The 17,646-nt window shown below is 49.1% G+C and overlaps 1 protein-coding gene across 1 annotated transcript in view; it reads right to left on the reverse strand.

Annotated features, from left to right (window-relative positions):
- Positions 1-15,636, reverse strand: part of LOC134395784 (zinc finger protein 282-like) — a 32,850-nt gene extending 17,214 nt beyond the window's left edge. Inside the window, exons 1-5 of the mRNA XM_063121949.1 lie at positions 15,565-15,636; positions 5,869-6,270; positions 4,727-4,853; positions 2,796-2,915; positions 163-273 (exon numbers count right to left, since the gene is read on the reverse strand). Coding sequence (XP_062978019.1) covers positions 163-273; positions 2,796-2,915; positions 4,727-4,853; positions 5,869-6,270; positions 15,565-15,588 — 784 coding nt within the window. The 5' untranslated portion in view covers positions 15,589-15,636. The remainder of the gene's footprint in view (positions 1-162; positions 274-2,795; positions 2,916-4,726; positions 4,854-5,868; positions 6,271-15,564) is intronic.
- Positions 15,637-17,646: the final 2,010 nt, after the last annotated feature.

Consider the following 17,646-nt stretch of genomic DNA (forward strand, 5'->3'; position numbering starts at 1 on the left):
TTCTCAGCCCAACCCTACCTCACAGGGTTGTTGTGAGAACAAAATGGAGAGGAGGAGGAAGAGGGTTCCTTGGAGGAGAAAAGGCGGGATATAAATGCAATAATAAAATAAATAATAAAATAAATATTCGGGGTGTTGCAGTCCTGCGACCACGCCAGTTACCTGCGCAAGGGTCTGCTGGGATTCCTCTTTCCTGAGGGAACTGCCCCCCTCCTGCAAACGGCTCCTCTTGCTTGATGCGGGTCAAGATGTCAGGTGTGGACATCAAGGGTTCTGTGACGGGGAGAGAAGACGAGAGCGGAGCAACTCTAACAGATCTGAGGCAAAGGGCCAGATGCCCGTCCCCGGACAATTCCACGTTGTACCCAAGCCAATCGGACTGGCAGTTGGATCTCACTTCCACACTGGCTACGGGACAACGTCTCCCATAGCCCTGGAGGACAGCAGGTTAGCTTGGGACAGCCCACAAGCCACCCAACGGTCTGACTCACAACATCTTCTTGCTAGATTGGAACTAATTGATGTTTACAATGCAGGCTGCCTAAATAGTTTCTGCACTAGCGTATTTGCAAGATGCTTCCTGCTTTATTCAAGCTGTGATATCAAGGTTTTTCTACCCACTGCTATGATCACATCCATTCTCCTGAAGGCCCACATTGGCTCACTGTCACACATCCCTTATCCACTTATAGAATCATATAGAATAGCAGAGTTGGAAGGGGCCTACAAGGCCATCGAGTCCAACCCCCTGCTCAATGCAGGAATCCACCCTACAGCATCCCTGACAGATGGTTGTCCAGCTGCCTCTTGAAGGCCTCTAGTGTGGGAGAGCTCACAACCTCCGCAGGTAGGACTTCAAGTTTCTAGTCCTCGCCTGCACCGCTGAAGCTTCCCAGCACTCTGTTCCTGACATAAAGACTTGGGGGTTACCTTGCCAGAACAGACCAAATATCCCATTCCACGTTAGGGCTAGTTTACGGTTTCTGACAACGGACAGCCACCAATATTAGGGTACCCTCCAAGCAGGACGTGAAGGCAAAAGCCCTCCCCTGCTGTCTGTCTCCAGCAGCTACAACTCAAAGATATACTGCCACTGAACATGGAGGTTCTATGTCACTACCATGGTCAATCACTCTGGGCTGCACCTGTCGAGTTTCTTGAAAGGTGCATGCATTTGTTAAGACGATCAGTACATCGTACGGTAGCACCAGGTAAATCATTCTTTCAGTAGCCTCCTTCCAGTCTTAACTAATGGGGGGCGGGGAAGTAACAAGTGTGTTGTGCTGTACACCTCCTGGAAGAGCTAATTGGGAAGTCACCCTGCTGCCCCTTAGGCAGGGAATAAATGTGAAAATACAGCTTCTCTAGATGGGGATGTTTGAAATTTCTGTTGTCTCTCTGAATGAATTCCAGTTGCTTAAGCTAATAAGTTTGCATTTTGGTTTTGGGCCTGCCCTGTTTTCCTTCTCTTCTCCTATTTTCTGTTTGTAATTGACCCTGTCCTTTGATTTAGAGCGCGGGAAGGGATTTCAGACCAAACTCAGGGGAAGGAGGTGGGTTTTTGTCTCTCTCCACACTGCCATAGCAGATAAGGAGAGGGTGACCATATGAAAAGGAGGACGGGGCTCCTGTAGCTTCAACAGTTGCATAGAAAAGGGAATTTCAGCTGGTGTCATTTGTATATATGGGGAACCTGGTGAAATTTCCTCTTCATCACCACAGTTAAAGCTGCAGGAGCTATACTAGAGTGACCAGATTTAAGAGGGCAGGGCTCCTGCAGCTTTAACTGTGGTGATGAAGAGGGGAATTTCACCAGGTTCCCCATATATACAAATGACACCTGCTGACATTTCCTTTTCAATACAACTGTTAAAGGTACAGGAGCCCTGTCCTCCTTTTCATAGGGTCACCCTAGATGAGGGCGGGCAACCGGCTGGTTGTACATCTCCTTATAAAGGGCATAATAACACCCTCCTCTCCCCTCCCCCCCCCCAAAAAAAAACCCATCAGAGGAGCCACTGAAGACCGTGCCCACCAAAATACTTCTTCTGGCAACGCATTCCGCAAGTCAATTATGCACTGAAAATAAATACATAAATAAGTGCTTAGTTTGTCTTGAACACACTTGTGTTTAGGGGGCGGGCGAGGTAGCATTGCAATCGCTGACTCCCGTTGTGCCAGCTGAGCCAACCCAGCTTACCTGCTTAATATGCAAATTATGCTAAATAATTTGCAAATCCGCTGAAGTCCTCCCTGCTCCTTGCATGCTTGCAATGGGGTCAACCCCCTTCCTGCCCCAGGATGGAACCTGCAGCCCGTGGGAGGGTCTCCTTCCGGACTGCAGAGGCTTGGCCTCCCTGCGTGGGCCCCATGTCTTCCTCTCCCGAGCCTGGAGGCTACTGGCAGGCTTGGGGAGGCGGCAGAGAGACGAATACCTGTTATCTCCATTCGCAGCTTGGAAATAACACGCGTTTCCCACTTTACGCCTGTCGCCCTCCAGTTCCAGTTGAGGCCTCAGGCTGGAAACCCAATGACAACGGGGTGGACGTGGCCACAGCCCCTAACGTCAGGAGGCATGGACACGCCCCTTGATATTCGGCCCATAGAGGGCTAGAGAGGGGGAGTATCCAGCCCCACACCCAAAATAATTTCCCCACCTCTGCTCTAATAGCAGTTATGAAGGAAAAAACCCAGAGCACCTTGCAGGAAAGGACATCTTTCAAATGACCACAGGACATCGGCCGCATTTGGCAACACCCACAATCCCTCATTCTCTTCTAAACAGTTTTCCTCACCTGTGCAAGGATCTGTGGCAATTTCCCGCTCCTTTGCGTTCTGCTGCTCTGGGATGCACGTTTCTGCTCCCCGCTCAATCCTGGGATGGGGCTCCGCCTTGGACACATTCACCTCAGCGCCTGGGAAAGGGGGAGAAGGATGCACTGAAGCGGCAAGATTCTCTGTAGCGACCTTTCTCCGCACACAAACACACACACACGCGGTCTATCATTTATTATTATTGCATTTATATCCCGCCTTTTTTCCTCCAAGGAACCCAAGGCAGCACACATAATCCTCTTCCTCTCCATTTTAGCCTCACAACAACAACCCTGCGAGGTAGGCTGGGCTGAAAGTTCGTGACTGGCCCAAAGTCACCCAGTGGGTTTCCGTGGCCGAGTGGGGACTAGAACCCAGATCTCCTGACTCCCAGTCCAACAACCATGCCTTTCCCCGCTCCTTTATTCTATCTCCAGGCAAAACCTCTTCGTGGGCTCTTAAAAAAGCAAAATCTAACTGCGTAGAGCGGTTTTGGGCTGTCGGCATGACAGTGCAAAGACTCCAGCTGGATCCGAAGTGAGATGCCGGTAATTTATTTATTTATTGCATTTTTATACCGCCCAATAGCCAAAGCTCTCTGGGCGGTTTACAAAAATTAAAACCATAAAAACCATTCAAAATATAAAACAAACAGTATAAAAGCATAATATAAAATACAATATAAAAACACAGCCAGATTAAAACCAAGTGGCAATGCAGAAATTAATACAGATTTAAAATACAAGTTTAAAACAGCAACGTTAAAATTAAGTTGCTAGACTGTTAAAATGCTGAGAAAATAAAAAGGCTTTCACTTCAGTTCCTCTGGTGGAGGTTAAGGAGCAATCTTACACATGTTTAGGCAGAAAAAAAGTCCTACAATTCCCAGCATGCCCCAGCCTGCCTCCCAGGAGGAACGTCATGGCAACGGGGAGTTCGATCTGGCCCCTCCCGTCAGGCAGTGCATGCTTTCCTCTTCCCTCTTCATCCCTTTTTCCTTTTGTATCGTGTCTGTCTGGTTGTGAGAATTCAGGCTGGGAGTGTCATCATTTTCTCTCTGTACTGCACTGAGAAGGTTTTAGACACTTCTATATGTGATCAATCATCATCCATCACCACCAACATCTTGTCCTAAGACCACTTCCTAAAACACACCCTCTGTCACCGAGGCAAGGATCACCCCAATGGGGAACCTCATCCCACGTGATCCTTCTGGGGTCATCCGGACACAATTCCAGCCGAAATCAAAATGGCTGAACAGAGCCACCACCAAGCGGGGAACGTCCCAGGTCTCTTGGCTGTTCTCAACAGACAAGCAGAAGCGTGGTGTTTAGGCCTAGTGGAGCCCAGTGGCTAAGAGGTGTGACCTTGAAAGTCCCCAGTTCAAATCTTGCTTCTGCCCCAAACTCATGAGGTAGCCTCAGCCAAGCCACTATTTTCTCAGGGCAAACCTACACCAAGCAGGATATTCCACGATGAAAGCGGTATATAAAAGACAGGAGCCACACCAAGCAGGATATAGCGGTATGAGAGCAGTATGAAAGCGGCACGTGGCCTGTGTCCATGGGCCCCAACAGTTGTCAGTGCACTTCAATACCGCTATAAAGCAGTCGTGTGGCTCCTGCCTTTTATATACCACTTTCATACCACTTTCATAGTGGAATATCCTGCTTGGTGTAGTTGAGCCCTCAGTCTCATGTAATTGAAGGATGAATACTACTGGCCCGCCTTACAGCGTTGTTGTAAGAAAGACAAAGGTACTATCTGTGAAATGCTTTGAATGCTCTAAATATCTTTTGTAAACCACCCGGAGAGCTTCAGCTATGGAGCGGGATAGAAATGTAATCAATAAACGAACAACAATAATAATAAAATAAAATACGATGCATGCATGCTCAGGCTGTTCTTATACCCAGGCTCAGCAAAGACTCGTAGTTCTCCTTCACCAGGTTATTGTAGAGGCCCTTCTGCCATTCAGCCAAGTTCTTCCATTCTTCAGCGGAGAAATACACCGCGATGTCAACAAAGGTCACCGGCATCTGCGAAGATAAAAACGCTCAGACATCTTGGTGACCATACATTGCTAGTATGGGACTGATGGTCCCAAACCAGCAATCTGACCTGAATATACCTGGACACTGTGATCAACATCTGCCCTCCTTTCTGAGTGCCACCTTCAAGGGAGGCTTGGAAGGTGCCCACAAGAGAGAGGGCCTTCTCTGTGGTGGCCCCCTGACTACGGAATGAACTGTTTTAAACTCTGTTTAGGTTTTACATTAGATTTTATTACATTTTTCTATTTGTATGGTTGTAAGTGTTATATACTGAACAACCCCAGAGAGCTTTGGATATTGGCGGTAAAGCAATGGAATAAATAAATAAGAGTGCAATCCTACTCATGTTTAGACTGAAAAAAGTCCTACAACTCAAAGTATAGTGGCTGAGGAATGCTGGGAGTTGAAGGTGTGTTTTTTGGTCTACACATAGAATCATAGAATAGCAGAGTTGGAAGGGGCCTACAAGGCCATCGAGTCCAACCCCTTGCTCAGAGCAGTACAATAACGGAACCAGTTACCTAGGGAGGTTGTGGGCTCTCCCACACTAGAGGCCTTCAAGAGGCAGCTGGACAACCATCTGTCAGGGATGCTTTAGGGTGGATTCCTGCATTGAGCCAGGGGGTTGGACTCAATGGCCTTGTGGGCCCCTTCCAACTCTACTCTTCTATGAGTCTATGATGGTTGTCCAGCTGCCTCTTGAATGCCTCCAGTGTGGGAGAGCCCACAACCTCCCTAGGTAACTGATTCCATTGTCGTACTGCTCTAACAGTCAGGAAGTTTTTCCTGATGTCCAGCCAGAATCTGGCTTCCTTTAACTTGAGCCCGTTATTCCGTGTCCTGCACTCTGGGAGGACCGAGAAGAGATCCTGGCCCTCCTCTGTGTGACAACCTTTCAAGTATTTGAAGAGTTTTCTAACTGTTTGACTACCCACAGCCTTTCCTTTTCCCCCAGACTCCACTCCGCTAGGTACCACGTTCCCTCCCTTCTTATGGCTACCTTGGGGATTTCTCCTTTGGCGCCAGGGGGCAGCCGGAGGACCCAGAAGTTCCGGTTCTTCAGCAGGTTCTCCATGTTCTCCAGCCTCCTCTGCAGCAGCCCATACTCCTGGATCAGAGTCCCCAGCACAGCCCACTTGCTCTCCAGCTGGTTGCCGAACTCCATGGCCGTCTTCTCGCAGTCCAGCAATTTCTTCTCGGCGTTTCCGGAGCGGCCCTCCAGGCTGAGCAGCCGTGTGGCCAGCAAATCTATCTTCCTCTCCATGGCCTGGACGGTGGCCACGACGCTCCAGAGGGACGCTTCAGCTGTGTGCAGCTGAGCTTCCCTCATGTGGCTCAACTCGGGGACGAGGGGAGGCTGGAGCGGCATGAGGTGTTGAGCCTCGACGTTCCATTCCTGGATCTGGAGGGAAAGCAGGACGGTCAGAAACGCAGGGAGTTTTCCAAGCAACCCAACCCGCTGGGTGCCGCTGCCCACAATGGCACGACGAGTGGATACCAGGGAAAGAGCCTCCTCTGTAGTGGCCCCACCGTCTGCAGAATTTATTTATTTATTTATTTATTTATTAAATTTCTATACCGCCCAATAGCCGAAGCTCTCTGGGCGGTTCACAAAAATTAAAACCACAGTAAAACACCCAACAGTTTAAAACACAATTACGAAATACAGTATAAAAAGCACAACCAGGATAAAACCACACAGCAAAGTTGATATAGGATTAAAATACAGAGTTAAAACAGTAAAATTTAAATTTAAGTTAAAATTAAGTGTTAAAATACTGAGTGAATAAAAAGGTCTTCAGCTGGCGACGAAAGCAGTACAGTGTAGGCGCCAAGCGGACCTCTCTGGGGAGCTCGTTCCACAACCGGGGTGCCACAGCGGAGAAAGCCCTCCTCCTAGTAGCCACCTGCCTCACTTCCTTTGGCAGGGGCTCATGGAGAAGGCCCCCTGTAGATGATCTTAAGGTCCGGGTAGGTACATATGGGAGGAGGCGTTCCTTCAGATAACCTGGCCCCAAACCGTTTAGGGCTTTAAATGTTAATACCAGCACTTTGAATTGGGCCCGGACCTGGACTGGCAGCCAGTGAAGTTGTAAAAGGACTGGCGTAATGTGATCTCGCCGGCCAGAATGCCCTCCCCGCCTGGCCACTTCACCGTAGACATTTTGACACCAGGTTAAGACCTTCCTCAATGAAAATGATCTGGAATGAGGAGTGAGCAGGTTTGCCAATGACACCAAATTATTCTTAATTTTAGAATTTCTGTAAACTGCCCAGAGAGCCCTGGCTATGGGAGTGGTATATAAGTGCAATAAATAAATAAAATAAATAAATAAAATAAATTTAGGGTGGTTGGGGGGGGAAAAGGGAATTGTGTGGAGCTCCGAAAGGATGCTTCCAAACTGGGAGAGTGGGCATCTAAACGCAGTTGAATGTAAGCAATGGGGCAAAACATCCCAACTTCAAGTATAACCAGATGGGATCTGAGGTGGCGGTGATGGAACAAGAAAAAGTTCTTGGGGTTGTGGTGGACAGCTCCCTGAAAATGTCCACCCAGTGTGCGGCTTCTGTAAAGAAGGCAAACTCCATTTTAGGCATTACATGAAAAGGAATTGAGATTTTTATTATTATTATTATTACGTTTTTATACCGCCCAATAGCCGAAGCTCTCTGGGCGGTTCACAAAAATTAAAACCATAATAAAACAACCAACATGTTAAAAGCACAATTACAAAATACAGTATAAAACTGCCAATATCATACTGCCTTTATGCAAATCTATAGTGTCACACTAGAGAGCTGGAAAAAGTGCAGGAAAGGGCAACTCAAATGATGAAGGGGCTGGAGCGTCTCCCCTACGAGGGAAGGTGACAACAGCTGGGATTGTTTAGCTGGGGAAAAGGAGGCTAAGGGGGAGACATGATAGAACTGTACAGAATTAAGCATGGTGTGGAGAATGTGCAGAGGGAGACTTTTTTCTCCCGATCATATAATACTAGAACCCAGGCACATCCCATGAAGCTAACTAGTACAATTAGTAGGAGATTCAGGACCGAAAGAAGGAAGGACTCCTTCACACAGCGTAGAGTTAAACTATGGAACTCACTACCACAAGATGTGGTGATGGCCACCAATTTGGATGGCTTTGAAAAGGAGCTGGAGAAATTCCTAGAGGAGGAGAAGGCTATCGAGGGCTTCTAGTCCTGATGTGCTTCAACTACCTCCAGTATCAGGGGCAGTAAGCCTATGTACACCAATTGCTGGGGAACATGGGTGAGAGGGTGCTGTTGCACTCATGTCCTGCTTGTGGGTCCCTGGCTGACAGCTGTTTTGCTACTATGTGAACAGAGTGTTAGACTAGATGGCCCTTTGGTCGGATCCAGCATGGCTCTTATGTTATTATTATTATTATTATTATTATTATTATTATTTATTTATTTATTTATTTATATAGCACCATCAATGCATTCTTATGCATCCCAACAGTACGTTGTTCTTATCATTCGATATTCTTTCTAACTTTTAAGAACATCAGAAGGGCCCTGATGCTGGATCAGACCAAGTGTCCATCTAGTCCAACACTCTGTTCACATAGTGGCCAACCAGCCGTCGGCCAGGGACCAACAAGGCAGGACATGGTGCAACAGCACCTCCAGTAACTGCTGCATATAAGCTGCATATACTGGAGGTATCAGAGGCAGTAACCTAAACTTGCTACTTCTTCTCACATCCTTGGAGTAAAACATCAACCCACCCACCTAACCTGTTTCTGACAGTCCTTAGCAGCTATAGGCAGCATTCCCTAAACTGGTGCCTCCAGAACTTTTGGACTTCAACTCCCATCAGCCAGCATGGCCAATGCACAGGGATGCTGGGAGTTGTAGTCCAAAATATCCACTAGACCAGGAAGATTGCATGAGGGTGCCCCATAGGTGAAGGAATCCCTTTTGTTTGTGCAAAATGCGGCGGCCAGATTGATAGCTGGAACAGGGAGGTTCGAACATATAACACTGTTTCTGGCCCGCTTGCATTGGCTGCCTGTACGTTTCCAAGCCCAATTCAAGGTGCTGGTTTTAACCTATAAAGCCCTACATGGCTTGGGACCGCGATACCTGACGGAACGCCTCTCCCGACATGAACCTCCCCTTACACTGCACTCAACATCTAAGGTCCTCCTCCGAGTGCCTACTCCGAGGGAAGCTCGGAGGATGGCAACAAGGCAGAGGGCCTTCTCGGTGGTTGCCCCCCGACTGTGGAATGATCTCCCCGATGAGGCTCGCCTGGCGCCAACATTGTTATCTTTTCGGCGCCAGGTCAAGACTTTCCTCTTCTCCCAGGCATTTTAACAGCATTTAACAACGTTAAGTTTGTTTTTAATGGACCCCAGAATTGTTGTTTTTAAATGGATACTGTTGTTTTTATACTTTTTTTTATGTTTTTGATGGTTTTTAAATTTTGTATACTTTTAATGTTTACCATTTTTTTAATTGTTGTAAACCGCCCAGAGAGCTTCGGCTGTGGAGTGGTATATAAACGTAATAAAATAAATAAATAAATAAATTATATAAGTGATTGCCAGGATCAGCCAAGGATTGAAATGGGAACTTTCCTAGCCGGCCCTCTCCCCCGGAACCTTCACCTGGTCCAAGGCATCATGGGTAGGGTGTGTTCTCTCAACCAAACTGTGTACTTGGTTCCACCCACAGCTTCCAATTGGTCCCTAGAAGCTCTAGTTGGCTATAAAAGCGTCCCAAGGATGCTGTTGCTCCTTGCTTGCCTGTGCATTGATAACGTTCAGACTCCGTTGAGCTGGTTTGCGATTGTCCTAGTTCCTGCTAGACCCTGTGGATGTCTTCCTCCCCTTGAAGCTGCCTTTTCCGGTCACTGCTACCACCACCTAGACTCCCATTTGCATCTTTCTGTGGACTGACCCGCCGTCACAAACGCCTTTGGTGTAACTCTCAAGTCCCCATTTCCAGTCAAAAGCAAACACGAAGTCCATGTAGCTGCATCTGCTCACCTTCATCCAATATTCTGGCCTCTTTTCCCAGCTCCAGCTCCATCAACATGTTTACTGTAAATGCTTTGGGGCAGGGACCATTTTGCTTTTGCTGTAAACGGCCATATACCACCCTCGTAAATAAGTACACAAAAGTTACTGGCCTGCTGTGAGGCTTTCGCTTGCATTTCCATCCATAGCACCGAGGAAGTGAAGGCCCGTCTTCTGTGTCCAGCAGGGGAATGCGCACTACTGGCGTTTTAGCAGGTTAGTAAAACCCCTTTCCCACCAAGTGAACTGGCAGAGAAAGGTCAGGGCAAGAAGTCCCTCCTACACTAGACTGCTGTGGTTCGATGGGTAAAAAACATCATTACTTGAAAGATGTAGCTACCATCTCCCCCCCCCCCGCCCCCCTCATTTTTATTCTGCAGGGCCTCCAATTTGGATTGGGGTGGGGAAAGGTTAGGGGGATTTAATGCTCCCCTTCTCCCCCTGCTATGGGACCAATCTGGACTGCACCTGAAATTTCTATTGCAAAACAGAGATCCATTAAGCAAATGAATCACCAGTTTGCAATAGACATTGCAGGCGAAGCCCCCCCCCCCCCAAAAAAAAATCCAGATTGGGTTTATAGCCAGTGGGAAAGGGTTAAAGTAGGGTGACCATATGAAAAGGAGGACTGGACTCCTGTATCTTTAAAAGTTGCCTACAAAAGGGAATTTCAGCAGGTGTCATTTGTATATATGGAGAACCTGGTGAAATTCCCTCTTTATCACAACAGTTCAAGCTGCAGGAACTATACTAGAGAGCCCAGATTTAAAAGAAGGCAGGGCACCTGCAGCTTTAACTGCTCTGATGAAGAGGAAAGTTCCCAGATTCCCCATATATACAAATGACACCTGCTGAACTTTCCTTTTCAATACAACTGTTAAAGATACAGGAGTCCTGTCCTCCTTTTCATAGGGTCACCCTAGTTAAAGCCCCTTCCCTTGCCAAGATCCCAATCTGTTATCAGGAGCCCTGCATCTACTCTAGAGTAAAGGTTAAAAAGTAATATCTGTTTTGGCAGGGAAGGCGGAAGCACCATCCTGGATTCCCAGCATAGAAACCAGGTGGGCTTTCAGAAGACAGATGGAGCAATCCATCTATCCACTGCCAATCTCCTCCGTCACCTGCGAAGAATTCTTGCAGTTGGCAAATGCAAGGCTGCCTTATATACTCATGGTGCTACAGAAATAACAAGCAATAGTGTTAATAAACAGCTGAATGTATGTATGTATCACCCTTACAGCAGGACATTCTGTTATTGGGGATTTTTTTGGGAACGGCCAGGACTGCCAAGTGGCTGTTGACACTTCTTGACCTCCTGTCCCTGATCCTGACCATCATGACACCGTGATGTTTTGCTACTGACAAGTCTGGCCATGACTCAGTTGCTGAACGATGCCAAGGACATGGAATCGTAGCACTGGAATGCCTCCTCCAACCTGGTGCCCTCCAGATGTTTTGGATTTCAACTCCCATCAGCCCCTGGCTAGTGATAGGAAATTCTGGAAATTGTCATCCGAAACATCTGGAGGGCACAAGGCTGGGAGAAGACTGCTATAGATTTTGTGGACCAAAAGATAGACCTAAAAGAAGGTATCCTAGATCTGAAACACTGCTAAGAGAAATGTGCCCCACCATGTCTCCAGGCATATGTCTAAACTTTTCTTGAATGCCTCCCCCCCCCCCCCCAAAGGCAAGTTTTGAGTCATTCCTCTACTTCAGTTCCCCTCAGTAGCCTCCATTTTTGGTCAGGAATTCCAATTTACTTGAAAACTGAGGAAGCTGAGAAACTCATGTAAATGTATACAAAATAATGAGTGATTTGCTTAAATTATACCAATAGGAGGCTCTATCTGGGATTTGAGAATTATTATTATTATTATTATTATTATTATTATTATTATTATTATTATTATTCAAGAGGATTAGTAGGTAGGGCTTCTGGGGACAGAGGATCTAGGGCTGAAGTCCAAGGCGATCAACAGCAGCCTTTTTCTGGAAATTAAAACTGGAATGGCCAAAGTTTTCCTTGTGCTTAGAAGTGCCTTAACAGATTCAATTACAACAATCACGTTGATGTGACTACCGAGGGCAATGGAAGGGGGGGGGAACATATTACGTATGCAGAAAAATCTTCCCTTGTCCAAACAAGCTAACAATTTAGGCACAAGATAACAAGAAGCAGTCTAATTAGAGAGGAACAGCAAAAGCACGCTGAAGCAAGGAGAATGGTGAGCCAAGGCAGCCCAGCAGACGGGGTGAATGGACCAACATTGATTTCCCAGCTTATCCAAACAACTTCCCATCTTTCAGACGGGGAATAACCACAACCTACTTGGCCTCCGGCTGGAAGGAGCCACGCAAAGGACCACGTAAGCCACCTCTATGCCACCCCAGGGCTAGGTCTCTTTGTTACAGCAATCGGGTTGGGCCTGCCATCCCATTGGCTACGGGCGGCCACGTTTCCTTCATTCCTATTCCCAGCCGCCATGTTTACGTATGGGGCAGGAGTGCCAGTAGTGATTGCAAAGCGGAGAAAAGGCACAGAAGCAGTTGGAGAGAGAGAGAGAGAGAGAGAGAGAGAGGCCAGGTCTACACCAAGCAGGATATTGCACTACGAAAGCGGCACGTGGTCTGTGTCCAGGGGCCCCAACAGTTGTCAGAGCACTTCAATACCACTATAAAGCCGTCGTGTGGCTCCTGCCTTTTATATACCGCTTTCATAGCGCAATATCCTGCTATGTGTAGATCTGTCCACAGAGTCAGAAAAGCACTTGGAGGGTCTTAGCAGGGTTGGCGTGATTCACGGCCTTCTGCAATGGGGCCTGAGAGATGTCAGGTACGGATTCAAGTTGCGCCCCGGCCACTCAGATCTGGCCAAAGAGGGAATTGCGGGAAGAGCAGCAAGGAAGCTCGAAGGCAATAGGCCAGAGTGAGTCACATGACATCCCCCTGACCCTATAAAAGCTTCAGTATAATGTTTGATTGTTGTTTGGAGTGACGGGGAGAATCTGACTACAGGATGTCTTTGTCCTCAATTCGACAGGAGCTGGGTCTGATACCTGCAGGGGAACACGCTCCTGGTGGTTCCACACAGATCCATCCTCCGATTGGAATCCACCAGGGGAAGAGCCTTCAGCGTGGTGGCTCCCCTCCTGTGGAATTCCCTGCCTCTGGAGGTCAGGCAGGCTCCAACCTTGTACTCCTTTCGGCGCCTCCTGAAAACATCTTTATTCCAAGAAGCCTTTCTCTAACATGCAGCATTGGATTACTGTTATTGCTTCTTTTAAATTTTGTTTTAACTGTTTTTATTCTTTTTTTATTTTCATTTTACCTTGTACACCGCTTCGAAACTTTTCAGTGGGGAGCGGTATATAAATATTCTAAATAAATAAATAAATATATATATTGACTTGCTGCATTCAAGAGAACACACTCTGAATACAGTCCGCCTGGGAAAAATTCTTTAGCTACAGGAATGGAATAGGACTTTCAGTAGTCAGTTTCAATATTATACAAGATGTATGCAAATTGTGTTTAATTTGCATTATTTAGGGTGAAAACCTATGCATATTTAGACAGAAAGAAGTCCTACAGCTCCCAGCATTGTCCAGCCAGCAGGTTGTAGAACCCAAAAAAGATTCTAATGTTATCACAATCTCATAGGGCTTCACATTTTGATTGGTTTAATCAGTAATGATCCATTTCTAGAGCATTAATGATCACTGGAAGCCAATATTAAGTGGTGTGGCTGCATGTTAAAAGGAATCCTTGCTTCCCTTTCTTTAAAGGAAAGGTTCTGTAGTGTAAATGAAACAGGAAATGAAAAAAACGCAACATTTTAGCGATGGATCTTTTTCCAAAAAAGGGAGTGTTCACTTTGGTGGATAAAATGGTCAAATTATCTCATATGTCTTCAAAATTGCAGAGAGGTGCCTATATTGAAGTTTGGATAGTATGCAAATGTATTTACATTTAATTAATCTGTTATAGGGCAGATGGTTAATCAACTAATTCTCCCAAGGAGCTGACAGCCCAGCAACCAGAAATATAGGGGATGTCCGGGAAAGTTTCCCTTAGAGCAGTGTTCCCCAACCTGGTGCAATCCAGATGTGTTGGACTGTCAACCCCCATCATTCCCAGCCAGCCATTGGCCATGATGGCTGGGAATGATCGGAGATGCAGTCCAAAACATCTGGAGCGCACCATTGGGGAAGGCCAGCCTAGAGCAAAGTTGCTCGCAGAAAAGATCAACAGTGAATCATCGGTCGAGTAGATTGCACGGGGGCCCCTCAGTCAGACCTGAAAAATAATTGCCATCACCTTCGTCCTCTTATCAGACACTGAGAAGCAGGAAACCCTTTTAATGGAGCTAGAAGAACCAGCTTCGAACGGTGAGACCTTCCTGCTGCGAACATAGGATCGCTGTGCCTCTCTCCAGAAGTGACTGCAATTTGGTACAATACCAGAAGAGGCCCTGCTGGATTTGGCCAAAGGTCCATCTGGTGGACCGTGTGCGCACATTGAATGAGAAAGTGCACAGGAATCCCGTGAAGCTAAAGGCATTGGTTGCATCTATGCATGACACCCCAATAAAACTCTGGAGTCTGCTCCAGAGGCGAGCTAGCGATGGGTACAAAGCGAATCCGGCGGTGCAACCAAACTGCATCACTGCAGCGAAGAGAGCCCAGCGACTCATTTCTGGGAGGCCCCAGGAGACCGTGCGCAGGAGAGAGAGAGAGCATCTCTGCGCGCAGAGGAGGGGGGAGACAGCACCGTCCCCAGAGCGTTCTCTGTCCCGCTCCCAGAAGCGAAAGCTTTGTCCGGAGAGCTGTGAATCAGAGCATCTCACCACAGGTCCACAAAGTTGCTTTGGCGTTAGCCAGAGGCTGAGGCATTGCATGCCTGCACCACCACCACCACCACCCCGCGCATGTGTGCGTTCACTCATCAAAAATGCTGACTCTCTTCCCCAGACAAGGAGTTAAAGGGCTGGGGGGGGGGGAGGAGGGGGGGAGATCCTTAAGCAGGCTAGGCCCAAAATGGAATCAGAGGGAATGGGGGGGGGGGGCATCTGGCCAAGGGGGCTCTTGGGACTCTTCCATTTTCTCATCCCATCTTCCTCCACTACAATGAATGCCCCCAGCTCCATCCAGGGCAACCCCGCCCCCCCCACCGCCATGTCCCTTGCTCTTTCCCCTGCACCCCTACCCCCGCTAAGAAGAATCAAAGTGATCAGTGCCCCCCCAAAGGAAGGGGAGACACTGATTGGACTAACCCCCCCCCGATATTTCTCCCCTCCCCAATAGCAACCAAAACACCGAGATCCATTTTTTACTCCTCCCCCGTGGGGGGGGAGCCTTCTTCATGCGCGATGCGGGGGGGGGTCCCCCCCATGACAGCCAAGGCCTACTCCCTCTCCCCCCCCTACCCCGCATCGATAGCCACGGGTCCAACTTCTTCTCTCACTATTGTGTCCCCCTGCCCTCCCCCCCCCCCCGGCCGCCAAATCTGCTCGGGACTCAGCATCCAACTTCCTGAGCAAATCGACTCCCCCCCCCCCGGGAATCCAGCCCGTGCAGCTCTAAGCAAGCCCCCCCCCATCCCAAATCCTCAGTGCTGCCCCGACCCCCCCCCGGCCCCCCTCACCTGGGCAGGGCCCCATTCAGCCATGGCCCTTCGCGGAGGGGGGGCGGGGGGTCTGCTGCGCGTCGGAGAAGGCGCCGATCCGGGCTCCCGGGCAGGGTGAGGGGCGTCCCGGGGCGCGCAGGCGGCAGCGAGCAGGCGGAGGGCGCGGAGGCGGAGGCGGAGGCGGAGGCAGGCAGGCCCGGCGGGGCGGACGCGCTGCTGGGGCTGCGGCTGGTTACATTGGAGGAAACATCCAAGGCGCAATTGTAGCGATTTGGCAGAAAAACACGCCCGCACAACGGGGGCCTGGCCCGGGAGGCGCGCCCCCTGCAGGGCCGAAGCGGCACGGCGGGGGCCCCCTCCCCCTTTAGCACGCAGACGTAATACTTTCCGGGGAGTGGGGGGGGGGCGGCATGGATCTCCACGCTTCGCCCCTTCCCCCCCTTGGCGCGGGACTCTCAGAGGCGATTGGCGCTTTACGCTTCCCCGAGCGCCGCCGCCGCCGCCGCCATCCCGCGGGAAGGGAAACCCAGCTCGGGCCCCGGATCCGCAACCAGGGGCTGGTTCCCACGTGCGCCAGCTCGGGTTTCCCCTGCGCGCGGCCCCCTTGGGGAGCTGAGGGCGCGCTGCACTTGGGGCGCGGGGCAAGGAAGGGGACACGCGGTGCGCCTCTGGAGAATGCCGCCTGGACGCAGGGGACACCGGGGTGGAAGGCTTCCGGCCCTCGGAAAGGATCTAGGGGAACGGGTTGCCACTTCATCCTGGGCAACCAGGATGGTCAGGGGCCTGGAAACAAAGCCCTAGGAAGAGAGACTGAAAGAACTGGGCAGGTTTAGCCTGGAGAAGAGAAGATGGAGGGGAGACATGAGAGCACTCTTCAAATACTTAAAAGGTTGTCCCACAGAGGAGGGCCAGGATCTCTTCTCGATCCTCCCAGAGTGCAGGACACGGAATAACAGGCTCAAGTTAAAGGAAGCCAGATTCTGGCTGGACATCAGGAAAAACTTCCTGACTGTTAGAGCAGTGCGACAATGGAATCAGTGACCTAGGGAGGTTGTGGGCTCTCCCACACTAGAGGCCTTCAAGAGGCAGCTGGACAACCATCTGTCAGGGATGCTTTAGGGTGGATTCCTGCATTGAGCAGGGGGTTGGACTCGATGGCCTTGTGGGCCCCTTCCAACTCTGCTATTCTATGGTTCCGTGATTCATCCGGCCTGCTGTGCAAATGCCAACCTGGCACTGCTGGGCTAAACGAATGGCACCGACTGGCGGGGCAGCATTGAGGGGACTGGGCTTTTGTTGTTGTCTTTGTTTCGTTTGCTCTCTACATTGCTAGGCCAGTAAAAGATGTCTTGGTGACGCAAAGTCTTGGACCCCTTGAAAGACGCCGCGACACACGCACTGGGCTGGCAAAGTGCAGACGCTTCACAAGGGTTGTTTTACAGCTGTGCCACTGAGGCTGGGGACAGCGGCTTGCCCCAAGCTGTACAACAAGTCCATGGCAAGAGTAAGACTGAAACCCATGCCCTGAACAACTTGGGCCCAGGATACCTGAGAGAGCGCCGCCGCCTCCCCTACCAACCTGCCCGGTCACTGAGGTCATCTGAGGGCCTGCTCCTGGTGGCTCCACATTGACCCATCCTCCGATTGGAGTCCACTGGGGAAGAGCCTTCAGTGTGGTGGCCCCCTTCCTGTGGAAGCCCTGCCTCTGGAGGTCAGGCCGGCTCCAACCCTGTACTCCTTTCGGCGCCTCCTGAAAACATCATTGTTCTAGGAAGCCTTTCCTTAATGACCAGCCACGGTTCACTTTTCATTTTGCTTCTTTTAAAATCAATTTTCAAGTGTTTTATTCTGTTTTGTTTTATTTTGTCTTGTACAACTTGACAGTCTTTTAGAGTTTAAAAAAGCAATAAAGACTGATCTATTCTGCCAGGCCTGTCCAGTGAAATTTTAGAATGTTTTAAAGATGTTTTAATCATGTGTGGTATGTTTTTAATCACTTTTTAACATGTATTTTATATCATGTTTTTATACTGTTTGTTTTATACTTTGAATGGTTTTAGTTTTTGTGAACCGCCCAAGGAGCTTCGGCTGTTGGGCGGT

Source organism: Elgaria multicarinata, chromosome 1 (genome assembly GCF_023053635.1).
Source record: "Elgaria multicarinata webbii isolate HBS135686 ecotype San Diego chromosome 1, rElgMul1.1.pri, whole genome shotgun sequence".
NCBI lineage: Eukaryota > Metazoa > Chordata > Lepidosauria > Squamata > Anguidae > Elgaria > Elgaria multicarinata.